The sequence below is a fragment of the Centroberyx gerrardi genome, chromosome 2 (assembly GCF_048128805.1).
Source record: "Centroberyx gerrardi isolate f3 chromosome 2, fCenGer3.hap1.cur.20231027, whole genome shotgun sequence".
In the NCBI taxonomy this organism is placed as follows: domain Eukaryota; kingdom Metazoa; phylum Chordata; class Actinopteri; order Beryciformes; family Berycidae; genus Centroberyx; species Centroberyx gerrardi.
In genome coordinates, this window is record NC_135998.1 from 23,977,213 (window position 1) to 24,004,580 (window position 27,368).

The 27,368-nt window shown below is 42.9% G+C and overlaps 1 protein-coding gene across 5 annotated transcripts in view; it reads left to right on the top strand.

Annotated features, from left to right (window-relative positions):
- Positions 1-24,641, top strand: part of dab2ipb (DAB2 interacting protein b) — a 126,994-nt gene extending 102,353 nt beyond the window's left edge. For all 5 annotated transcript variants that reach the window (XM_078286326.1, XM_078286325.1, XM_071924030.2 and 2 more), the window contains 10 exons: positions 2,295-2,439; positions 6,767-6,911; positions 7,957-8,193; positions 8,346-8,547; positions 9,385-9,572; positions 11,118-12,015; positions 13,829-13,966; positions 19,214-19,416; positions 21,120-21,207; positions 22,311-24,641. In XM_078286326.1, the coding sequence (XP_078142452.1) occupies positions 2,295-2,439; positions 6,767-6,911; positions 7,957-8,193; positions 8,346-8,547; positions 9,385-9,572; positions 11,118-12,015; positions 13,829-13,966; positions 19,214-19,416; positions 21,120-21,207; positions 22,311-22,478 (2,412 nt within the window). In that variant the 3' untranslated portion in view covers positions 22,479-24,641. The remainder of the gene's footprint in view (positions 1-2,294; positions 2,440-6,766; positions 6,912-7,956; positions 8,194-8,345; positions 8,548-9,384; positions 9,573-11,117; positions 12,016-13,828; positions 13,967-19,213; positions 19,417-21,119; positions 21,208-22,310) is intronic.
- The last annotated feature ends 2,727 nt before the right edge of the window (positions 24,642-27,368 follow it).

Consider the following 27,368-nt stretch of genomic DNA (forward strand, 5'->3'; position numbering starts at 1 on the left):
TCAGCGGCCCATTCTGATCTATTCTGCTGTGAATAATGAGAAGTGAATCAGAGGATCAACCACTTTAATGCTGTCTGAATAAATTAGATTTCTGGACCAGGGAGAATCAACAAAGACGCAAAGTGTATGGGGATGATTTACCCTTTAATAATCTGTCTAAACAGATGCAAACTCACACACACATGCACATCCTCTAAAGCTACATTCTGGATACAATGTAACTGTTAGTGTGTGTATTGATGTGTGGTAAACATATCTTTAGATTTTTCCTTTTTTCTGTAGGTGTGTGTGTGTGTGTGTGTGTGTGTGTGTGTGTGTGTGTGTGTGTGCATATATGTTAACAAAAAAGGCTCCTTTCGCTGCACATCAGTGGATGATTGGCTCCCCACGGTGTGTCTTTGATTAGCGGGATAACAGGCTTCAGCAGCAGCTATAGAAACCGTCTGAGCGGCTCTATCTCCTTCTGTCTGCCTCTCCCTCTGTTCTTTAAAGACCGCCACTCTGTCTCTTCTTCCTCTCCTTCCCTCTCTCTCTCTGTACATCTGTCGCTCGCCTGTCTTCTCCCCGGCTCCTGCGCTGGTTCCCCCAGCCTAACAAGATGCCAAGGGACTTCAGAGAATACACCCAGAAATTTGTTGAGGAGAACTAAACAAGGAATGATTCAACCCAAGATGGCTCTATTTCCGACTCTCTTTCAGACTCTCTTTCAGAGTATCAATAATTGCTAGTTATTTGCCTGTCTCCACCTCTTTTTTCTGTTTAGTTGATGATACATACTCCACAGTTCTTGGACATCAGTTATAAACAAGACACAAAATGTATACAAAGACAAATTAAAAGAAAAAAAATGGAACCTTCAATCTAAACATTGCTGTTTAATTAAATAAATATTCTGGTCCCAGATTTCAGCTTCTAACAAAGCAGCAGAGGTTGGGAAATATGGTGCAATAAGGCTCATTGGCTTTACCTCCAGAGCAACTTTATTGACAATAATCTATATGGTGATAAGGTGCATCACTTACTTTGTGTGTGTGTGCCTATATCTATGTCTGTGTCCATGAATGTGTTTCCATGGATGCATACATGAGCTTGTGTTGTGTGTGTGTGTGTGTGTGTGTGTGTGTTTGTGAGCCACGGACTCAAAGGTCATAATAATGACTAATAATGACAAAGATTGGTCTGATTCTTGGCCAGCACCACATGAGCAGAACCAAGGTGCCCCGTCCAGTTCCCATGTTTTCCAACTCTGCCTGCCCCAAGTCACTTCACTACCACATCCATGGATAGATAAAGCTCAACCAACATGCACAAGCACCATCATCTGCTTATTCTCTGCTCAGCATTAGAGTAGCGGATGTATCTCTGTGTAGTGACCGATGGTGTGTTTTTGGTACTGCAGCATGAAATTGAATTGTTCACTATAGACTCACAAGGGTCCTTGTTTGAGAGATATTTAATGTATTGCAAAATTTGATTAGTTTCTGCTTTGAATGCAAGTAGCGACTGAACACTTTAAAGTCACTCAGAGCATTTCAGTGGGCTAAGAGAGAGGGGGAAGGTAAAGGAAAAGGTAAACTGTGAGATTGAGTTTTTCTAGTTAGTGCTGCTCTTAAACTTTGCAAGTTACATTCAGGCTTGTCTTGTATTTTAGTAATTTGTATTCATCAAATCGCCTTTTGCTTGTGAGGCATCATACATGTAGGCCATCTCCTACAGTGTGTATGTGTGTGTGTGTGTGCGTGTGTGTGTTTTAAATTGTACATCATTATATGTTCCTCCATACCTGTACTCGAGTCATGAAGTAGCCCATTAACATAGTATGAAGCTGCAATAACATTATGGTGGACTGGACCTGGCACTGTGAAACGCACACACACACACACACACCCACACACGCACACACACACACACTAAACCCACTCAGAACAAGGCCTAGTGCAACACTAATGGGTGTAGAAAATGGAGCATAAAAATGATAAATGGAGTGTGTTCTGTCAGGTTTATTTTGACAAGAATAAAGCTTTCACAGCAAGTCAAATACAGATTAGCTTCCCCTGACTGAGATAATTGCTGTTAAAGTGAATCCTATCTCACTTCTATTCTCTCTCCATCTGTTTGTCTTTCCAACTTCCTGCCGATGCCACATACTGTAAATGTCACCTCCAATCTACCACTTACTCCGCACAGATGCACTTCCTTATCAACTAATTCCTCGACTTGAAAGTCTGGATAATCAAAGAGATGGGACTTGCAGACTGACCCTTTACATGTCTGTGTTTTTTTTTTTGCTGCAGGACTTCCTCACGGACTTGATGATGTCGGAGGTGGACCGCTGCGGGGAAAATGAGCACCTGATCTTCAGGGAGAACACACTGGCCACAAAGGCTATAGAGGAATACCTCAAACTGGTGGGACAGAAGTACCTGCAGGACGCCCTCGGTGAGTGGCCTGGGAGGAGGGAGAGGGAGAGGGAGGGAAGACGGAGGCTGCATCACATACCTGTTCATTTGAGAAAAGGCCAAATCAATCCCATTTGGGAAGTAAACAAAAGCTGTTATTTTGTGTGCCCACCCTTTTAAGATACTCTTTTTGTGCATACTGTTATCTGTGTATTTGTCGATTTTAATAATTCCCACTCTGGCCCTGTGTGTGCATCTGTGCATCTGTGCTGTCACTATTAACATTTCCCCCAGAGGCTGGAGGAGGGAAAAAACAACCGATATTGCTCATATGCCCCCTCCTCCACCCCTTTGCCGAGCCTCTCTTCAATTTGTGTTTCTTACCCACTCCTTTTCCGTCGCTCTCTCCCTCTCTTGTCTTCACACCCACCTCTTTGTGGACTTTTATTCACTCACTGGAAATTAACAACCATTAGTTAATGGCAATGTCACTAAGTTAAACTCAGTGGGCAGTATAGAAACACAATCAGTCCTCTCCTCCTTAGCATCTACCCACAATATGCTGCTTGTCTTTCATTCACTCTCACCCTCTAATCCCATCCTCCCTGATAGCATCCCTCCGTCCCTCAAGTTCATGAAAAATTGCCCATTTCATGCCTATTTAATGTTGTTATTGATTACTTGGAAGAGTCCAATGATAACTTTTTTAAGTCCAAAATCTTCTGTCGTCCCAAAGCAATATCCACTGTCCCAAAAGAGAGAGATCCTCTTAACTTGAGAGATTTCAGCATCTCTAGTTGTTGACTTACCATACAAGTCTAAGTCTCAGATCCAGGTCCTGTGAGTCAGTGCACTGCATTGATTGTTTTCTGTGAGACAAAATATATTGGGTCAGAGTTTAATTAAATTTACCTTTCTCACTCTAATCATTTAAGGAACAAATACAAGCAAAATGGTCACACCTAGAGCCCAGCGAAGCACTGGCCTTATCCCCCAGTTTATAATTCATCTGCACGCACTTATAAGACCAAGCATTTTGAAATGAAAATCGTTATTTAATTTTCATTATAATCTGCATTTAAATGGCACTCTGAACAACACACAACCCAAACTCCAGACTGCTCCAATCCACTTTTAAACTCACTTTAGCTGAATCTAGGTGAATGCCATTAGCGTTAGACCCAGTACATTGGCTTACAAACAGAAAACGGACTACAATTTATAAAAGAAATGATTCATTATCCCACCACATTACAAAGTTACTTTGAATGACGCAAAAAACAAAGCTGTAGTCAAATTCATTCAACCATAGATAAATGAAGAACGGTGGTGGTTTTGGAATATGTTGTTCTTCAAGAAAAGTTAAGAAAAGCAACATGGGCAACTGTGTAGGCCATGAGAACGGTTGACAGAGTACACTTTATTACAGATACAGATACATAGGCTTCATTATTAGAAATTGCTATAGTCAAAAGTTCAACTTGTTTAATCCTGCATTGTTCGAACTGTTATTCACTTATAGGCTGCCAATTAACTTAAACTATCTTACTAAGTTAAAAAAAAAAAAGTGAAAAGGTCACAGCCTTATCTTAAATTGCAAACAGCCTGCCTTCAATAACTGGATTCAGCTTAACTGGATTTCCCCTTTGCATAATCCAATAATACAAAATGGCCAGAAAAGGCCATTTTGCTTGGAGGGAACATTATAAACACTGTGTTTTTGTAGAAATCTGTACATTTGATCATTATTTTCTGGTCCACTCTTCTGTGCCAGTCATTATCAGTAGTTATGAAATCAGTCATAGTGATGCAAATTTGGTCCTACTTATAGGCTGAAAAATAAGAAGTTATTATTGCTAGGTAGGAGCCAAAAACTTTTTGCAAAAGGAAAACAAGTATCATGCATAACATAAATTAAACCCTTTAATGGGTGACAGTTGCAGACTACATAAACTCAGTGTTTGATTAGCATTTTCTATATTTAATACCTGCATAATGGAAATAATTAAGTCACTTGATTTTGCTAACTGTCATTACAGACCATTACAAGATAGATATTACCATTCCAAACTGTAGAGAGGTATATTATGAAAAGAAACAAGATAATTCAGTATCAGTGGCAACTTTGCCATTCACTAATTGCCTCCCGTCATTATGCTGATTTCTGTGATTAATTCAAAAAAAGTAATGATTTCTTAACATTTCATCCTAAAACCATTTACAGCAAAGGGATACAATTTTATCTACAGACCGAGACTCTTACCCGGACATTAACACCATCATTAACACTATTAACAATAAACATTTAGCAGCCTACATTGCATGAAGAATAAAAAAAAATCCCATCTTGCTAATCATTACTCAAGACTAATAGAGGAGCTTGTTACAGTCCTGCATTTCAACACTCAACAAGATGCACACATGGCAAAGTACCGCTTAACTTGAATGAATGGCAGCCGGGTATCAGCCTGACAGAGAGGCAGTTGCAGCAACTCTTCTTTCTTCTCGATTTTTGTTTGAGTGTTTTTCGGCCAGCTGTTGTGAAGCCATGAGAAATGTGCCGAGGCTCATTGCCAACAACACAACCCAGACTGCGAGAAGGAGCAGCAAACGACCCTTCTGCTCCAGATGAAATTGAACTTTACAGCTCAGTTGGATAATGCCAAGCATTTAGGCTACATTGATGACAGTTAATATGGTCTCCTACTGTGTTATTTTATGTGCTGCTAAAAGTACACAAAGAACCAAGAGACAATCCCCTGGGCAGCAGACCTACCCTGTCTGTGAATGGGACTCAAACAGAGTATGGGTGCAAAATGGAGTCATTGCCCCAAAATCATCCAAAACAAAGTTTATAAATACGTAAACAAAAGAAATTCATAGGGAAAAGCATTTCCTAAACTGCAATAACACTTTTGTGGTGTATGGACTTACTTGCCCATGCAACAGTTTTATGTTGGATTCATAAAAAAGACAAACTAAAGACTCTCCTGGTGCAAAGCTTGACACTACAGTGACAAATTCTAAAACACTGAAAGCAAACATTTTATAGAACAATCATTATTACAGGAAGTGTTTGTTTGGTTCTCTTGTCCCACTTCTACAAGGTTAGTCCACGGTTAGGTCAAGTGTGGGTTTCTGTTTGTCTGCAGTCCTGACAACAAGCACCCTGTATACCCGTGTGTTTTCCCTTTCTCCCTGCCTGGCCCTGATTTAGAAATGTACACAGCAGCAGTTTTATCAACAGAAGGCACACATCCTTCCCTGCACTCATTATCTTGCACCTCTTTCTCTGTATGGTGCTAATATTGATGCTCTATGTGTGTCTGTGACTGTTTCTGTCTGTGCAACTAAAAACATACGTGTGTGTGTGTGTGTGTGTGTGTGTGTGTGTGTACTTTTCCGTGAGTGTGTCGCTTCATGCTTTTGTGCATGTTTGTGTCTGTATCTCTCGGGGATGAATCAGGAATTTATCGAGGGCTGGTGAATAATGCATGGCTGTTTTTGGTGGAGCTAATGCTGTTTGAAGCCTGGCTAAATCACTATTGAAAGCGTCTCTGTGGATGACCGGCTGTGACTGCTGCTGGGGCGACACAAGGACAGCCGAGCCTCTCTGTAGACCACCAGGGAGCAGAGACACCCTCCTGTCCCCATCTCAATGATACTGAGCAGAGGGGAATAACAACCTCTTATCATTGCCAAACTAAAGATGGTTTCTCTTTATGGGCTATTGACTCGCTGACTTTATAGCAGTAATTGTCTGCCTTTTACCTGAGCTGAGGTAACAACAAGGTCATCAGTTTGGAGGAGAAGTTGTTCAATGATAATGGACCATTTTTCCTTCCGTGGTTCATGGGCTATTTATTTTTCTGATGAATAGACTAAAATTGAAATTTCAACCCGATGTTACCTTGTGAGGCCGACTCAGGCCTGGAAGGATGTTCTGGGTCTTTCAGTATTCTTGTATTTAGTCTTACTGTTTGTTGTCAGTGGCCATAGTAGAAAATGATCAGTCAGTGGAAGCAATTTCTTTTTATAGTCTGTGGTTAGGCTGCCCTCGATGGAGACATTGAGGATGATGGACATTGTGTTGTTTGAATTCAACTTTACCAGTATGTGAGGGACAATATCATACGCCGCTCCCTGGGGGTTTGACATCATATTGCTCTCCTGTTGCAGCCCAGTGGGATTTTGCCAGCACTCCAGATCACTTCTGTGAACACAAACAAAAAATGACATAATTCCTTTCCCTGCTGTATCTGTTTCACTATCTGTGTTGGATGGACCAAGCAAAATTATCCTCTTTATCCTATCATCCCAAAAGGCCATATCTTACTATTTTTTTGTTGTTGTTGTTTATTTTTCAGGTGAGTTTATCAAGGCGCTGTACGAGTCAGACGAAAACTGTGAGGTGGATCCATCCAAGTGTTCGTCCGGCGACCTACAAGAACACCAGAGCAACCTGAAGATGTGCTGCGAGCTCGCCTTCTGCAAAATCATCAACTCCTACTGGTAAATGAACAAAGAAGAGAAACAGAGAGTGCTACAAAAATGATGCACAGTGTAAAACAGCTTCCAAAAAAGGTGCTCTTTGGTTTGGGGTATGCAACTGAATTAAACAAAAGTCCAAGGCACTCTTCTTTGAAAAATTAAAAAGCCTTTATTTCATGGGCTCATCTAGGGACAACACTTACTTAAAACACTTAAAAACTCCAACGTGTTTCGGCATTGGCCTTCATCAGGGAGCTCCAAACAATTCATGTTCAAAAACATGAATTGAAGAGAGCCTTGGATGTTTGTTTCATCCTACTGGTAAATATTGGAACAAAGCCTGCAATCAGGGAGCTAACAACTGAATTTGGATTTACTTGGATTTGGATTTTGGTTTTGTGTTTAAAATTCCCAATTCATAATAATTAATTATGGGTTTATAAACATATACACTACTCTTGAAGGCTAGGAGTGATTAATGGCAAATACCCTTTTAACAATTTTCAGATTCCACCATAACTAAGTTGCAATACATGTCAATTTTGCTTGATTGTATACCGGAAATACAAACTTGAAAAAACAACAGCTTACAGCTTAAAAACACATGTTCATGTTCATATGTTACATACTATCAGTGCAGTGTTTCCTTTACATTAATTTAGCTGTAGTGCCACCTACAAAAAAAATATGCAGCAACCACTTTGACAGTAGCTGTATAAAGAAGTCAGTCCATTAATTTTAAACTAAAGAACTGTCTTCAATTCAATAAAATAAACATAACCAATAGCTAGTGGGAAGAAGCATTGCTTTAATCTTGCCACCTCAAGGGAAACTTTATTCCAATTTCAGACTGGGACTTTAATATTGATATTTGGCACATGAAGCCCAGTGTTGGGTTGCAGCCTTTGTCAACACCTGTAAAGATTTTAAAAAATATATAAATAAATGAAATAATTCTTATATATATAAAGACACAAGACTATAGGTAATTTCAATTTCAATAAGTTGAAATTGACCCTCCCAAAAATGGCGTATGAAGTCCTGTCCTCTCTCTGACTCTTGGCAGCGTTTTTCCACGAGAGTTGAAGGAGGTGTTTGCATCGTGGCGGCAGGAATGCAGTAACCGGGGGCGACCAGACATCAGCGAGCGATTGATCAGCGCATCCTTGTTCCTGCGTTTTCTGTGTCCGGCCATCATGTCCCCCTCGCTTTTCAATCTGATGCAAGAGTATCCAGACGACCGCACCGCACGCACACTCACACTCATCGCTAAAGTGACACAAAACCTGGCCAACTTTACCAAGTGAGTGTGTGATTAGTTTTTATTGTCAGTGAATTCCGGCTGCCAGATAACTAAGTTTAACAAAATATTATACAGCATGTAAAATACATTTCAGCCATATAAACATTTCTGAATTTGAATTTCTTCATCACACTTTGCCTCCATGGCTTCAGGTTCGGCAGTAAGGAAGAGTACATGTCCTTCATGAACCAGTTCCTGGAGCACGAGTGGACCAACATGCAGCGCTTCCTGCTCGAGATCTCCAACCCAGAGACAATCTCCAACACGGCGGGCTTCGAGGGCTACATCGACCTGGGCAGGGAGCTCTCCACCCTGCACTCCCTGCTCTCTGAGGTGGTGTCCCAGATGGAACAGGTACTGGAGATAACTTCTATCAGCTGCTAGACTCTTCTCTCATTCAGCTTGTATCATCACCCAGCCATAGTGACATTGATACCATGAGATTGGCAAAAAATTATTTTCAGCACAATGATTTAAGATAGTTGATAAAACAATAACATTTGAAATGAGGCACAGTAAAGTATAGTTATATTGAGTGTAAAAATGCTTAAAAATACATAAAACCTGGAATCTGGGGGGGGGGGGGGGGGGGCTCTAATGGATGCATTAACAGAAAGTTTAAAGATCTCCAATGCATTATCACAAGCCTCGGGATTTTAATTGTGCATAGACTACATTAGGATGTTTACCATGCAACAATCAATAATGTATTATTGCATTACATAAACAATGCACTTGGGGAGAGCACTGTGCAGCTTCTGAGGCTGGGTGAGGCATATTAATGGATTTACAAGGACACCATTAGTTGTGGTGGCAGATGGGAAGCTGGTAATAATTAGATGAAGGGTAGATCCGTGGTCCTTTTTTTTGTTAATGATATTGTCATACATCCACCTCTCAGAAACCCGGTCTTTCAATAATTCAGAATTCACGCTGAGTCTGGCTCACACTCCAGTCCGTCCAGACTGGCCTGTTTCATTATTCAGAATGTGTTGTCTGAATAAGAGAGATTATTGCCTGGCAGTGGGGGGGAATGGGGGGCATTCCTTGGACTGGAACAGGAGATGCAAATAGGAAATCCAATAAAACAACGCATAAATGGATTCCAATTAATTATATAGTTAATAGTTAATAACTAAAGTTGTCCAGTGTAATATTTCCCTTGACTTATTTGCCTCTGTCTCTCCCCAGAGTGCGGCCTCCAAACTGGGTCCTCTGCCCAGGATCCTACGGGAGGTGAACACGGCTCTGTCCAACCCGTCCAGCATGCCGATGACACCTGGACAGTCCTCGGAGCATATGGGCTCCCCTCCCGCTGCGGCAGGCTGCAGCATCTCCACCGGCCTGCAGAAGATGGTCATAGACAACGACCTTTCTGGGTAAGAAGTAGGGGAATATATTTAGGATCGGAGAGATGGTGCTGTTTTTACTACTGTAGGTGTTGGGGAGTTTACATTTCTGCTCATGACACCGCTGTCTTGTGTGCTGGTTTTTGAATCAACATCTCATCAAGGTTTAACTCAACATAGACATGTAGAGTTGATATAGAGATCAACAGAATTATAATTTGTGTTTCTGTGTGTGTGTGTTTGTGTATGGAAATGATCAAGCCAATAATGAGATTATTCGGCTGTTGTCTTTCAAAGTCAACATCAGCTGCGGCGTGTGTGATCTCACTGCCAGTACTAACAACTCTGCTGAGCGTTAATATGTTTGTCAGGTGAGGCTGTGACACAGGAGAGTCTCGCCCCTGCTTGTTTACATCAGCTAGATGAAACCTCATTTACTCTCCTGTGGCTGACTACATACTCAGACAACAGCTTATCTCCCTTATCGCCTGTTCCTATGCTCCCTGGCTGCACAATGGTGAGGTGACACCCACGCAGACAGGCAAACATGAAGGCAGGGTGATGGACAGATCAACAGACAGGCAGAAAGCTGGAGACAAAGCCTCAGAAACAGGGGAGAGTAGACCAGCAGACAGGCAGGCGGACAGATCAGCACATACACTAAGGGAGACAGGCAACAGGAGAGCCAGGAGAGCAGAGAAATAGACAGCAAGGCAGACAGCTGGTACCATTATGCTCAGCAGTGGCCCAGGATCAATATAACTAATTAACTAGTGTCCCTATATGGCCTGATCTCAGAGCCCACCCTCCTTACTTCATCACATTATTTGTTTGTGCATATATTGATGTGTGTGTATATGTGTCTGTGTGTGTGTGTGTGTGTGTGTCCTCATTTGCAAGCTGTGAGCCTGAAACTCCGTGCGAATGAGCTCACCGTTCTCGCCTAATTGCTTCTCATCCACCAAGCAGTGACGTGAAAAGTGGGAGAAGGGAGAGAGCAGGGAGATTGAGAAAGACAGGAGATTGTGTAAGAGAGGAATGAGGGAGAAAGATGGGGAGATTGAGAAATTGGGCAGAAGGAAGGGTAGAAAGAAGTGAAAGGAGGGAGGATGAGGTAATGGACAGAGGGAGAAGGACAGAGAAAGAGGGAGGAGATGAGCGTGATGCAAGTGATAGAGATTATTGGAAGATAAATCATGTCTGTCAAGGTAATTGTCTCCAGGCAATAAAGCCTCCATCTGGCTGCTGCAGGGAAGGAAGAAAGGGAAGACGGGGGGATGAGGGACAAGGCAAATTAGTGTAGAAGCCACACATCCTCACATATTTTCCAGTTTCAAATATCAATAGAAGTGTGCTCTGCATGAATTTTGCATAGCAATGCACTTACATTGGAATATGTTGGAAAAATATATCAGAATCTACCTGTTTGCTTGTTTCACTTTTACCTCGTGCCTAGCTCCAGGTATTGGTTCATTCATGATTATGACTCAGTTGGCCTTCATTCATTGGTTGAAGGGTTAAAATGCATAACAGTATAGTTTATTTTTTTTATCTGTTTCTCTCTCTCTTTCTCAGATTGGTTGACTTCACTAGGTTACCCTCGCCCACCCCAGAAAACAAGGACCTTTTCTTTGTGACCAGGAGCTCAGGGATCCAGCCCTCGCCCGCACGCAGCTCCAGCTACTCCGAGTCCAACGAGCCTGACCTGGGCATGGCCAACGGCAGCAAGAGTCTGTCCATGGTGGACCTTCAGGACCCTCGCAGTCTGGAGAGCGGCCTAGGTCCCAGCCCCTCAGACGGCCTGGGTGAAGGCCCTGCCTCTGGGGGAGTGTGGTCAGCCAGAACCCCACAGGGCAATATCCCTGGAGGTCCCACCCTAAGGAGGCCAGGCCAGACCCCCACCACCCCGGGGACAGAAAGCACCCCGGGCCGACCTCCCCAGCTCCTAGCCCCCCTGTCCTTCCAGAACCCCGTCTACCAGATGGCTGCCGGCCTGCCCGTGTCCCCGCGCGGCATGGCCGACTCCGGCTCCGAGTGCCACAGCTCTGTCAGTTCCCATAGCAACAATGAGGACGGACCGGCGGGAGGGAAGCATACCTTCTTGAACCATGGTGGAGGGGTAGGAGGAGGAGGAGGCGGGGGTGGGGGGAGCAGCGGGGACGAGTACACCAGGCGTTCAGGGGAGTTCACCCGGCGACAGCTGTCCCTCACAGAAGCGCAACACCAACCCACCGTCCCCCGACAGAACAGTGCCGGCCCCCAGCGCAGGATAGATCAACCTCCGCCTCAGAGCGTCACCCGGGGCCGCACGCCCCCCAACCTGCTCAACAGCGGGCCCTACCCCCGGCCCTCGTCCGGCAGCATGATGTCATCATCGCCTGACTGGCCTGGCAGCGGAGCCCGGCTACGGCAGCAGTCCTCTTCCTCTAAAGGCGACAGTCCCGAGACTAAGCAAAGGGCTCAGCACAAACAGGTATGGGAGGCGTAAACACTCTCACACAGTCCGACTAATGTGCAACCACCGCACAGAGCCTTGTGTGTAGCGCACATGTCTCTTGCTTATAGTGATTGATTGTAATATTTAGTAGGATTTTTCTCAAGACTCCTCCTCAGTCCTAAGTCCATATTTGTACCTGAAATTACAGTGACAAAACACTCACTATAAGAAAACACACCCATTCATCTCATAACATACATTGCATGTTGACAAAGGCTGTGTGGGTGGTCTCTAAGCACAGAGACTTTGCTCATTTTGCCCTAATGAATTGCAGTCATTGTGTGTATAATAACAGTAATCTGCATACAGGCGGCTCATCACCTCACCACTGTTTTACTGGAGGAGTTTAATAGGCTGAATAACAGTGGTGTAGGCACAATTAGCTCCTCATTAACTAGCAATAGATTAGATGTATGTGGGCGCGCACATACACACAGACACACTGTCAGTGCAAAACCACGGGTTGCAAACACACCTCATGGGCACGAGCAGATATGCTACACATGGGTAAGTGTATGGATTAGCGTGTTAATGTGTGTGCATGCATGTGTGTCTTTGTGTGTGGTCACAACAGGAGGTTTCCCCATATATTATGCATTCTATTGAATACCTTAGCTGGTAATTGTAAGTCCATTATTGGCAGGTCTGAACTATAGGCTGTAATTAAAAACCTTGGTCAATGGTTGCCCTTGGTGACTGCCGTTAGTAAGGTGATGGGGAGGGCATCTGCATATTAACCACAATGCCTTGCTCCCCTCTCTAGGGAATGGTCTGGATTGCCAATAGTTTGATTGAGTGATTGATAGAACCAATCCCAAGTTTCATTTGTTTGTTATGAGAACACAACACACACATTCGTTCTCAGGGGTTGAAGCAGCACAGCTTGAGTCCAGCTGAGTTTCCTTTTCAGTGTTCTGGTAAATGGATGGCAGAGAGAGACAAAGGATACAATCAAATTTCCATTAAAAGCTAGATCTCCATTATAAATTGATGTGCATTTATATCTTTGTCCAATCTGTCTGGATTAAAATATAATTTTTCCTTATCGATCCTGCATTAAGTGATATCATAGTGACTAAATAGGCTGCTGAAACCAACGTTCTAACATAATGATGTGTTTTACCTGTAGGATGATACAAAGTTTCCGGTGACTTTAAATTAAGAGACAGTTGTATTTGGTAAATTGGATTTAAATTATTAAATTTCTGATGCTTTGTTGCTGTTCAGATTCAGGCATTTCAGCATTTTCAAAGGCTTCAATCCCAAACAGTGTTTTGGACAGTCTGAAACCATCCTACTTTTCCTCTCGCTTAACAGTCCACGGCTTCTCTCTCTTAGCACCTGTCCATCAGCATAACTGGCAGATATAAACAAACACACACACACACACACACACACACACACGCACAGCTTACCTGCCAGTCTCTGCCTCGCGGCTGATCATTCTATCTTGCTGCCTTTCTATTCATTTAATCTGACTTACCTCCCTTGCTGCAAACGTGATTGTGTGTACATGCGTGTCTGTATGTGTACACACACTCACATGTGTGTGTTTAAATCAGTGCTTTATGGAACTGTGTGGAACTTTGTATGTGTGTGTGTTCAAGACACGAGTGTGTATCCATTCCACCCTGCTTTCAGTCCAAATGTCTTCGTTTTCTTCCACGTGCATTTCAAGCTTATTCCCGTGTTGCGTTTTGTCGTGTGTTGTGTTTTGTGTTGTGTTTGCATGCCCCGCCCCCTCCACTCGCACTCAGCTCATGTGTGTGTGTTGTGTTGGTTTCACTAGGCCCCCTCCCCAGTGAACCCCAATGCGCTGGACCGCACGGCAGCCTGGCTATTGAATATGAATGTGCAGTATTTAGACCATGAGGGGATGGAGCCCGAGTCACTGAGAAACAGAGAGGATCTGACTCAGGTGGAGAAGGTAACCTGCCTCCCAATCCAACCTTTAACTTTTACCAACCCTCCTTTCACAACCACCTCAACCCTCAACCCTCTGTGCCAATACTCCCTTGACACCTTAAAACCCTTCTTAACTTTCCCTCCACTCTTTACCCCCCATTAATTCCCTCGCATACCTCCTTCCTTAAACCACCCCTTTAACATTTATATATATTTCCTCTATCCCTCCTTCATTGCCCAATCCCCTGCCTTGACACCCTTGCCCCTGCCCTAAGTCTCCGATCCCTTGGACATACCCAAATCTCTCCTCACTTAAAGCTACAATATGCAACTTTTTGACATTAAAATAACAAACAAATAGGATATATTATACCAGTCTCTCTATCAGTCTGTGTCTGTCTGTGACCCTGTGTGTACATACGTAAATCCCCTGGTTGCCTGAAATTGGCTTTTCAATGATGTTCGGGACGTTTTTGGGCATAGACCTTTAGCTGTGTCCGCGGCCAGCTTGGTTGTTGCTATCAAGCGCAGGGAAGTCATAGCAACAATAACAATGGCAGAAAGGAATCAGAGACAAAAGAACTGTGAGGCTAAATGCGCTGCAGATAAAGCCTGTTCGAAAATACCAGTGAATACAATATACAATCGGCTTTGTTTTTTTGTTTTTTTCCCTGCGTTCATTGTTTGCTTCTTCAACACCTGTGGTGGCTTTACAGATGTCGGTTACCTCAGCCTCAGGCTAGATGTTACAAAGTAAACAGTTCATCAAATGAGTGTCTGTCTAAAAGAGAAAAGTTGCATATTGTAGCTTTAACATGCACACATTTTAACACTGTAAAATTACCTCCCTGCACCCCTGAAACCTTTTCCCACCTGTGTGTCAAACGCCACACACCCTCACAACCGTACACCCCCTTATTTATATGAAATGAACTTAATATCCAAAAGCAGGTGAGTGTGTGTGGGTGGGTGTGGGTGTGTGTGTATACATGTTGGAGCTTGTGTGCGCCTGCGTGTTGGAGAGAGGCAGAGATGGAGAGACAGAGGCTTTCTGCTGCTTCCTCTGCTTATGTACTTGCTGCTCCTCTCACCAACTTTTACTACCATTCACCCTCAGCTTGGCTTCCATGCTTTGATTGGCTGCCACATGCTCCCCCATTTTTTCCATCCATAATGAATACAAACCTGTCATCCTAACATAGCTCATACAGAACCCAGCAGCCCAGGCAGGGAAAGCAACCAAAGAAGGCAATAACTTCACTCTAACAAAGACGCCACAGCCGCCTTAAAATAGTAAACAGAGCAGGAAGTCAGAGAGGGAATCAGGATTGGAAAACTCCTACAATACACAGTACATCTTGCACAGCAGGTTAGACAGAGGTCCCAGCTAATGGTCCGTGTGCTCTTAACAGTAGAATGGCTGTAGTGGTCATTTTGACAGTTCACATTTTAGGAACATATATATTCCATGATGAATAACAAATTAAAAAAATAAATCGGGATAGCTCATAAGAAATGTCAGGACCACAGAACTTGAATGTATAGAAAGGACACTATAAACTGCTGACAATTAGCTGATTTATAAAACAGTTAAAGAATATATAAACAATGTTTATAAATGCACATTGTTTCATGTGTGGACAGAACATGACACTCAGAGAGTTTAGAATGTTCATCACAACTGACACTGGAATGTTCATCCAAATTATGCCGTTGCCATAGTAACACATGAGCTTTCTGAGTCTCATGCACCAAATTTGATTTCCATGACAACATTATCAAATGTTCTATGGCAGCCACTGTAAGTGAACCAGCCAAATGACCGTTCAAGAGTGTAGATTTGAATGGGAATGACCGTTCTGTCATTTCAAATTCTGTGGGAAGGACACAAAATGTTAATTCTAATAAATGCCAGAATTTGTTAATTAATCCGGATGAACACAGAATGCAAGTACTCTAATTAGACACTATATCAACATTGTATTTTTTCTATTCAAAAACACATCTGATTTGAAATTCAGTTTGTTCAATCTTTGAATATAGGGAACTATAAAACATCAAGAGCAAGTATTTCATTGCATAGTAACAACATTTATGAGCATGTGTAAAACAAATATAACACAAAATGGAAAAATGGTCAATTTGACGTGACAGGGAAAAAATAAATAAATAAATAAAAGTCTGTAAACTGCTGACAATTGGCTGATTTATAAAACAGTTACTATAGAATGTAAAAATATTATGTTGTGTAATCACATGTACATCGCATACCTAAATGCAGTCATATTTCTCCTCTACACCATGTATTATGAAACACAAACAAGCGTTATTACCTATTTAAAGCCCTATTTTTATTCCTTTTTTTTTTTTTTTCACGGGGAGGGTCCCTTGAGGCCTAGATGATGATGATAATTTAGCCCAACTCATAAGCTACAATTCACAGCTCATCCATGAGTAAAAGTAGGCTACATGCACACACACACTAATATTGAATGCATGCTGGATCAGTCTGCCTGGAACATCAGCAGATGTAACATCAGGACCAGAACAGGTGCAGAATTGGATCTGCCCAGGCGACATTCACACTCTGTCCTCTCCTGTCCTCTTCTGTTTTACCATATTATTTTCAGCTTATCCAATTCAGATGCGTTCATCATATTCTTCGGTTACTTGAATTTGATGTTTTAAACTATTCTTTATATCAGATGAGACAGAGCAACTGTAAACGATAGCCATCTCTAGGCAACATCTGCAAGAGCAGTAAAAAAGAGAAGGTCTGAGGTGATACACTGTCATACCGTCACTGTGACCTTTAGGGCCATATGAGGTAGAAATACACAGATCCCTTTTAACAATTATAGGCTAAGATACACAAATAGTTTAGTCAGTGATGGCTAGTTCAAAGCTTTTACATTTTTAGAACTGTCTCTGCTCTGTCTTTGCGCTGTGTTTTCTGTCACGGTGCATCACGGTTTGAACAGAGGCTCCTGACACTCCTGACACAGAGAGAGGGGGGGAGAGGAAGAAGACAAACTGTGATTAATTATGGTTTTCTAAACAAAGCATGAGAGAGAGACGGTTTCACAACTTGTTATTACAGCAGCTTGATTTCCCCTGACAGGCGGAGATCTATTGACAGCCCTAGTTTTCAGACAGAAAGAGGGGATGCAGGTAAGAGAGGAGAACGCAGGGAAGGACAGCAGGGGTACAGAGTGGAGGTGATGTATTGTGCGTTTGAGCGAATCAGGGAGGGGGTGAGGGGTAGGACAAAGGCAGTTATAGATATATTAGATGTCACTTGATCTCGGGGGATACAGTGACAGGAGCAAGGGAATATGAGAGATAGAGAGAGAGGAGTGGAGAAAGGGTAGAGAGGAGCTGATAAGATAAATCTATTTGGGGTCACTGTTTCTCCTGGGAAGAGGGGGGGCGGGGGGGGAAATAAGGTTCCAGTGGTGAGGAAGAGATGGAGAGACTGAGGTGGGAAAGTAAGCAGAAGGTGACAAGAAAAGATTAATGATCCAAGCAGCATCCTCAGGTTGTGTAATTGAATCTGATCATTCAGCGTCCTCCGATAGTTTGTCTTTGACAACGTTCTTCTCCATCAGTTACAGCAGGATAACAGAGTGGAGTGGTGACCGCTCAAATGAAGTCATTATCATATTAAATAATCAGTTATAATAGGAGCATAAGCAGTTTATTTCATTTAATTTTAGTTTAGTTCGTTTACACAAATGCTGGAATAAAACACTGGAAAAAGAGAAGAAAAGAAATACTGCTGAAAGTGGCTCCCTATGACATCACTTCTGTAAAGTATGGATTGTATGGAGATGGGTAGCAAATTTTGAAGTCCAAGCAATATGGCAGTGCTGCATGTGAGATGAGGGTGGATGAAGACATGTCTGCTGATTTTGCTGATGATACCAAGACACTTTTCACTTTATGACAAACAAGGTGGATGTGGTTTCTCCACCTCAGAGTTGCAACAGTCATATAACTCCCAGGGATCTGCTTGATAAACTTGTCTTGTTTCATCTTTCATTTTTCGTAATGAAAAGATGGAAAACACAATTCTTTTTTGCTTTTGTGTTATTTACTTGTTTATATATTTATTTGTTTTCATATTCAGGGATAGTTTGTTTAGTTGGAAGTGGAACCATGAAGAGTGTTTTTTTCTATGTGGCAGGATCACGTTGGTATTATCAGCAAAAACAACTGGAAACATTGATGAGAATGGAGTTTTATTTGAAGCTGACAATGCTAGGACAAATTCAAGGAAATAGAATTATACCAGAAATGTTTTCATCTCAAATCTGTAGTTTATCTAGTAGTGTTTTTGTCTCATTCACTGTGAGGTTTTCCCGTCAGTGGAGTCGATCTTACTGGTCTTCCAGTGGCACGCGGACTGACCACAGGATCCCTCACTGTTGTAGGGAATATGTTTTTATAAATCCAGAAGGGATTTGCGTCTTCCACTCATTCCTCCTCACCAGCAGAAAACCCCTTAAAAAGCCTCTCTACGGTCCAAGCGAGAGGTCAAGGAAAGATTTTCAGGCTTATGGCACAGGCTAGACTAGAACTACAGAGGTTGCATCCCTCCTCCTCTCCTCTCCTCTCCTCTCCTCTCCTCCTCCTCTCCTCTCCTCTCCTCTCCTCTGGACACTGCCCAGATTAAGCTCAACCTCTCACGAGGTCAGAGGTCTTTGGTTTAGAGCCAAACCAGCGGCCCGATTGGGGACACAGCTGGATTGGCCTCTCTCTTTTGATTTATTGAGAGTTGAGCTTTTTGCAATGAAAGATTTGCCTCAGTGCCTATATAAAAACCAAAGAATGATAGTTTTCCCGAAATGGGGATTGTGTTTAGTGGAAACACTTGGAAGGAGAAATGAAAACTTAATATAAAAGGCAAATAGAAGGCAATGGGATTGTCATGGGAAATGTTTTAGTACAGCTATACAAGTCTAGCAGAAGATTGGTATAATTAGGACATTGAGGATGGCTTTTTAATGATACCAGTGATGCCAATGATGGTTATACCGCTGGCACAGGCCATCTCTCTATTCTAGCAAGAATTATCCTCAGTCCCAGCAGCAAGAGGACGCAGTCCCGGGACTAATAGAAAGATTTTGCTGTTGTTGTTGTCGTCGATATGGTAATGAAGAGCAAGACCCTGCTGAAAGGGTCGATGATGACAATTACCATGATGATAATAACAACGATGATGATGAGGATCTCTTTATTTCTCCACCTCTCTGTTCTGTCTGTTCAGTACCAGCAGGAGATTGCAGTGCTGCAGGAGAAGCTGCGGGCGTCGGTGCAGAAGCTGGAAGAGTACGAGGCGCGCCTGAAAGGTCAGGACGAACAGGCCCAAAAGGTCCTGATGGAGTACCAGGCCCGGCTGGAGGAGTCCGAGGAGCGCCTGCGCAGACAGCAGGATGACAAGGACCTCCAGATGAAGGGCATCATCAGCAGGTACATCGATGATGCGTTACAGACTCACTACATTTAACACACTCTACGATGATGCTGATTCTGATGTGAGTGGGATTGGGTCTGGTATTCATCTTGTTATTTTTATTGACCATGTAGTCTAAGCAGTGCGCTTGGAGTGCAATTGGAGTGAATGAAACTCACAGGCGCAGTTTGAAATGTCAGCTTGAGGGGGGCAGTCGCCATGAGGAACGTGTACAATGGAGGTTAACTGTCCATTATCGATAGGCACCGGCTCAATACCCCGTGGCTGCTGAATACAGACTTGTTACAACACACAGAAGGCCCGTGTTATTCACAAGTGCATTTAATTCAATAAAACAGAATGGAACAGAATTGTGCCAGGCAAGCATTCTCCAATAACTTCTTTCTTTATAAAATTGCCCCTTACCCAAGGCATAAATAAAATGAACAGAAATAAATGGAAATAACAAGGCGAGGCCACATTTCAAACATCGTGTGATATGACCAGCGGTGCTGAATCGACAGCTCCTCCAGAAGCGATGGATCATTACACAACAAGCATGAGATTACAGAGGCACAGGCTGCCAGAGCACATAGACAAACAAGTTTGCACTGTGCACAATAGCAGGCATTAAGCTACTGGCCACATGAAATGTACATGAGCAGACAGAAGCAGCGTTCACTGCCTGGGTTTTCAACACTTTGCGTAATGAATGTTTTACCTAGTGCAGAAGAAGACGCCTCCAGCTGCCATAAATACCCATTATTTTCTTTGGTGACAGTTTTGCAGTCAATTTGAGGGAAAAAAATCATACTATGCTTTTTTTCACCATTGTATTTATTATTATAGAACAATATATTACATTGTATGGTAAATTCTGCTTAAAAAAAATGCACTAAGTCTTAGGCACCCTAGATTTTTTTATATATATTTTGTCTTAGATGTTTATTTGTTTTCTGCATTAGTGTGTCAGTAGACTGCTCTTTATAGTAATTTCTTTGATATTTAGAAACTTTTCATTTCATTATTTTTGAAAGCATCTTTGCTTTATGGACTTTTGCACAGTACTGTACATTTGTGGTTAAGGCCACTAGGGGGTGCAGTGAACCCCAGCTCTCCCCAAACTGTGCCTGTTGTAACGAAGAGAACTGCTGAACAAAGTATTTAATTCATGCTTGTGTGACTTTCACTGTACTACCTGGTGTATAAGTGCACACTGTATTCCCCTTATGCTTAGGGCTCTGCACCACCTAAACAGCACGTACCGTAATTCTCCTAAAAAAGTGCGCACTGCAGACGGTGTTACATAAGAAGGCACAAGCCAACGCACACACTGAACCCGGCTCTTATGAAGGTGCTGCTGAGCATCTAATAAACAAAGCTACCCACAAAGACTGAGAGGATAGAGAGAAGCTGTATGGATGAAGCTGTGTGATATGCAGCTTTGTCCATCTGTTTTCTGTGATGTCTGGGATGTCAGAAGACAAATGGCTTCCCTTCATGCTTCGGATCTCTATCCTCTGCCACTCTGCAAACTCAATAAAATATTGAAATTAAATGAAGACTCTAAAATGCACGGCACGCACCCACATGCACACTCAAACACATACTAACTGTAATAGTTTCAAACTCCTCTCTTAGTCCACATATCCTCGTCTCATTTGAGTAGGCTTATATTGTGGTCTGCTTGTAACACTACTGTCTTGTTCTGCATTTCCAGGTTGATGTCGGTGGAGGAAGAGCTGAAGAAGGACCATTCAGACATGCAGGCAGTGGTAGACTCCAAACAGAAGATCATTGATGCACAGGTCAGTTTGACAGCACCACCATGTTACAATGGGTTGACTGACAGGGAAGCTCTAGTGCCCACTGTGCAGATAGCATACAGTTTTGTAGATACTTTCTGTCTGCCTGTGTGTGTATGTATGTGTTTCAAATTTGTATGTGCTTTCCACTGTGCATTTTTTCCTGGTGAAGTGAAGGGTGATATGCCATGGAAATACAAAGACATGTTTAATTCATAGCTGTTACAACTCTGTGGCATTGACAAGCCTGACTGACTGAGCAGCATTTCTCAGCTCTCCCTATTTCTTATACAACCTACATTTACAACTACTTTATGTATCTTTTTAGCTCTTTGTCGCTCCTCTATAATCCATGTGTTTCTTATTCATATAAAACTGTATTTGAGATCCTTGTCAGAAAACAGAAAAGTATCTCTGTGGCACTTTGGAGCACATTGGTGCAGAGAATTTTGAACGTTGAACATAAATCAGTGTTGGAGTGTTTGTCAGACAGGCGTAGCACTGGATACCATTCTGTCTATAAGATGCTCACATCACCACTCTGGAAACAATGCACAGATAAGACATTATGCATATACAAATGTACATCTGCACAAACACACACACACACACAAGCAAGCCGATGTGTGTGCCTCTGAAGATTAATGTATAAGTAAGACATTCAAGTTTTTACATTAAAAAACAAACAAAAGTATGCAGCGACAACTCTTAGGGATAACACACATATACACAAACCGAGACACAGACACGCATGAGTGCTCAATCTATTTCACACACTGAAGTAATGAGACTTTGCATCTGCAAACAAACACGCAGCAGTAAGGCAATAAGCTGTTTCCCACAGTAAACAGACGGAGAGAATGAAAATGAAAAGCTCGTTACGAAGGCAGGGGAGAGAAACTTGCCAGAGTGGCTCAGGCCGTCCTGCCATGAGACACGACATGATACAGTTAACACTATGAGCACATACTAACTAGACCTGAGGAGGGAGATTATTATTGAATCAATTTGGTCTTCCTCATTTTGCAAGAAAATCGGTGTATGTTTTTGTTGAGAGTGTATCTGTCTCTAACTCTGTGTGTGTGTGTGTGTCTGTGTGTGTGCAGGAAAAGCGCATAGCATCCCTGGATGCAGCCAACGCCCGTCTGATGAGCGCGCTCACCCAGCTGAAGGAGCGCTACAGCATGCAGACCCGCAACGGCATCTCCCCCACCAACCCCACCAAGCTCCAGATCACGGAGAACGGAGAGTTTAGGAACAGCAGCAACTGCTAGACAGACTGGCATCCGACCGGAGTGTCTGTGGTGTGCATGTGTCTGTGTGTGAATGAGAGTATGTCTACGTGCCTGCATGGATGCATGTCGGCCCGGAAGATTCTGTGGGTGTGTGTGCGTGTACGTGTGTGTGATCGTTTTTAAAAGGGGACATAGTACTTGTGGAAGACACTTCCGTTTTTTGGACACTTAACAGTGTAGGAGTGAGGACATCGCTCTGAGGGGCCAACCGGCGGAGGCGGGACTTCAGGATGACAGACAGATTACCAAGAGAATGAGAGCCAATGGACATAACTGATCACCAGAGGGCCTTCAGTAAGAGGGTGATGGCCAGAGGAGGTGGGGCAAAGCCTGTAGATAATGAACTCAAAGCTCTCCGTCAATCAACCGATTTGGATATTTCCAATGGATGTACGCAGTTGCCGGGACACTTCAAGACCCCGCCCACGCCTGGGACAAACCACTATATAATCACACACAGTGGCTGTCAGAGACAGTCGCCCTAGCACCCCTCCTCTCCTCCTCTCTCTTTCTTCTTCTTCTTCTCGACGACCAAGTGGAACCCAGTAAAAACAAAAAGAACACAGCATCGACAAATATCACTATAGTTGTCTTGAGAGGATTATTTTCCAGTGCTTTATTTCAATGTCCTTGTTTTAAAAAAAAAAAAAAACAACCAAATAGGAGCTTCAAAAGATATTTTTAGTCCAAATACAATCGTCTCATTTCCCCCCTCAGTCCTCGGGTGTGTTCCAAAGTGCCCCGCGAACCCCGTCCCCCTGCCACCCCCCATGTCGTGCACTTTGTGAAAGCTATTGGTACATGAAACGCCTTAAGTAAGGAACACACCTCTTCTTTATCCCGCAGCTCCCCCTATTTCTGCAAAAAACGGCACAACTTATACTGTGGATTTGTAAAGGATAAAAAATAAATTGTACACTCTTAATGTATTATGAACACTAAAGTAAATGAACTCTATGTGATACTATATTAATGAGATTTAATATAGATGTATGCATTTCTTTTTTCTTCTATAGAATATACACACATATACCTATATTTGATAATCTCAAATATGAAAGCAGCCCTTTATTTAGGAGTGAGTTCTTAAACTTAGCGAGTTTTATTTTGATTTTTTTTCCTCCGATGAACGAGTGAAGCTTTAGCGTGCCCCCGGTGGAGAGACCGCACGGAGCAGTGATCAGCACCATCGCAGTCGTCCTTATAATCTCCATGACGCTTCATCCTTTACATACGCGCTATCTCCGAGTGACATAACTTGCACTCCCGCCAATGAGTGTGAACTCGCACAGTCAGGCGATCAGTCCCCCTCACGGTGCTCATCACTGCTCCGAACGACAGACAACACGGTTCAGCGGAACCGGTCACGTTTCACCCGGGTTTTTGATTTAGCAGTTCATCCGTTACGCCGTGTGTCGGTTGCGTGTCCCGCCATGGTCGGGACACGAGCCATATCTGTGGTCTTTTCACCCTAGTAGCACAAGGAGAGCTATAGAGAGGCAATGTGTTCAGACACACCCACACATACTATACACTGGACTGGCGGGCCATCGGAATGATGGCCTCCCTAAGTTAGAATCTTCTCTCTCTAACGGTTTTGTTTGTCAGTGGTAATGAAGTATGCTGCATCCAAACTGTGACTCCATTAATCTTAGTGGCATCATCTCTCCTCTCCTTTTCTCTTCTTCTCTCTCTCTCTCTCTCTCTCTCTCTCTCTCTCTCTCTTTCTCGCTCCCTCTCTCTCCCCCCCCCTCCCTCCTCCCCTTTCTTCTGAATGTGAAGATGCTAACTCACAGTTGGTCTTAACATGGGGTTTATTCCCTCTTAAATGATCCTGTCATTGCCATCAGATCCCATAGCCCCGTGCCATTTCAGCATCTATATTTTGTATATTTTTGTATTCATTTTTCTTACCTTTAACAGACTATATACATTAAGTGTGAGGCTCTGCATGCTTCATCCTGGCTTTATGGCCAATGGTAGCGTCAGTATCACCATTTGTTTTCTGTTGCCAATTGGAAGGTGATGATGATGATGATGAATGGCTTGCTGCAGACATATACAGTGAATATATGATAACTGAGTGTATCAAAAGGCTGGACAGCCTGGGAAAGTGTAAATAAAATGTTCACAATATTTTTACCTAATGTTAACAGAGAGCTTTTTTGTAAATGTATCTTGTGCTCAACTCTTCTGTATCAATATGACATGGATATTGTAAATACTAAATAGCTCAATCAGTCATCTGTCCTCATTGGTTAGACCTATAAAATTGAATTCACTTTTCAGTATTCGCCCTGTTAAAACTCTTGTTTTGTATCAGAGTGGAATATCGGTAGCAGAAGCTGATTAGAGGAGGTGTGACTGTTGGGAAGTCTTGGATGACGCCTTGCTGGTTTCAGGCCAGGCTGAGTCCAGGCGGCTGCCGATCTGCATCTCAATCGAGTGCAATGAGAATCGCAAGCACAATCCCGTTTTCCTCATCGGTCTAGCTCTATGCACTTTTACGTTCAGCGGTTGATATTATTCATTTCCGTTACTTTGAAAGCACATCGGCTGTTTCAGGAGTTTAAAAAGACGTGACAAAATTAACAAGTGAAGAAAGGGAATTTGATACAATTAGCTCAATCACAAAGCATTATATTATAAATGTACGCAGAAGCTTTGTTGATTCCTCCTGTGTCAGTGGAAACAGCCTCAGATTGATGAGCGGACGGGATCCTCCGGTACCAACAGCAAACACTGAGACACTCCTGATCATATCTTATCAGAAGATATATATTCTTATTATGTAGTCTTATTATAAGACTGCATATTACAGAGATTAATTGTAGTTAACTGATGTATGGCTGTCATGTATGCCGCACTGTGTAACATCAGTAACTCCACACAAAGAAAAGTAGAAGAAGCACTCTCATCATGTTTGGCTTTTTAATTTCACCTCCTAGCTATTTCTTCATTCAGCCCATACATCCACCTCAATTCTTATTTCATGGAGTTTACAGAATCAGAAAACCTGAGAACCCCCATGATGGATCTGTCTCTGTAACTAGAACCCACTCACTTGTCCACACAGCTCCGCCGGTCCAAGAAAAAGATTCATCAAAATATAAAGCTATAAATAAAGTAAAAGATGTTGTATGTTTTCTAATATCTTGTAGAAAATACTTTTGTAAGTATGTTGAAAGTAAAGTATTTGCTGGATTCTGCTTCCTTCGACGACAGTGACAAAACAATAATGTACAGAGGAATTTGTTTGTGTTGACAAAATAATGTGGCTGTGCAATTTATGTACATTTGCAACTAGACCTATTAAAGTTTTATTTAGCTATTTTAAATCTTGGCCTTACGTGTCTCCTCACTTGATTGCACTTTATTATTCTAATACAGTGTAAATGAAGTTTTAACTTGAGCGCGAGATACATCACATGCTCATTAAATACTAAAGCAGGCCTGGATGGCCGACAAGGGAGCTCGAGATAGAAGTGGAACACTGAAAGAGCCAACATATGTTCAGAATCGCGGTCCAAAGGCAGAGAAGAGGGTAAAGACGGAGGGATGTAAAAGACGGGTTGTGAGCGCTGCCTGCTACTCAGCGAGCCTGACCTACATACTGCCTGATTGTTATTCCCCACAGTAGGCAGGAGAAAGTCTGAAATGGTCCTAACCAAAATGGAGGGTGCAGAATACGCTGCAAAATGTCTCCTATCGTATGACTAATGTTGAGTTGAAAGCGGTACGAAGTGCCTCACACGCTGTATCCCGTGTATACCTCAAGGGCAGGGAAAGCCAAGTGTGAAATCCTTGTACCGGGCGCCCAAACATCATGCTTTACCGTCTGATTGAACTGAGATCAAACATCGCTTGTGCTCTTCGGTTCCATGAGGCGCAGTGTGATTACATCCTCTCAGACCCTATCCACCTACTGCGCCCAGCTGTTTGTTTTGAACCGACTGAATTTGATTAATATATTTTTCATTGACTCCGGCTCAGCGATAAGGACGCTGGGAGAAAGAGAACCTCATTAACGGCAGATCCTCATCATGGGTATTTTAGAGGGAGGCTGCTATGGCCTTAATTGCTCCCTGTGAGGCTCGCTTATTTCCTTGGCCGAGTGGAACGGGCTCCCTGTCACACCCTCCACCCATCACTCTTTGGGGTAAGTGAATGCATTTAATAAAACTAGTTACCACTCTCCATTAACAGCCGGTACTCCCTCCACTAGCCACTTGTTGATGTCAAGGCCAAAGGGCTTTCCAATAGCTAAGGAGTGCATAGATCCCACCATTAAACATATATCAAATGGAAAGGCCAAAACAGCGCTGTGTGCTTCTGAACATTTATTTTATGCATAGCAAAACAGAAAAGCAGCCCCGAACCTCCTTTGCTTTGAAAAAGTCTAGCGGGTAAAAGAGTTAGAAGTGCAGCAAAAGTGCAAACTAAACCTCAGCCTGGGCTTGCATGTGGACAAATGATAAGCACCGACTCACCTATGACGCTCACCTCGTTGCACGCTCCTCACAGTTGAATTAAACTGCAGTTTCACTCGATGGTGATTTAGCACCGACACTTATGTGACCATCAAATTTTGACATCTTGTACTTCCAGTCCCATTCTTCCTTTGGCAGCGCCAGCCAAGGTGGAGGACAAGGTGAGTGTCAGACATCGTCAGCGTCACTGTTTCGAGTGAAGTCGCGGGAGAAGATTAGGCTTGATTGATCTGTATGGGCAGCTGTTTGATATGTATTGAATGACAAACTAGCTCAATCTGCTGTTACTATCAAGATTTTGATGGAAGGATGAGAGCTGAAAATGAAATAGATAAAGGGGCATTTATATCGAAGGTTAAAGAGGCAGCGAAGGGGGAGG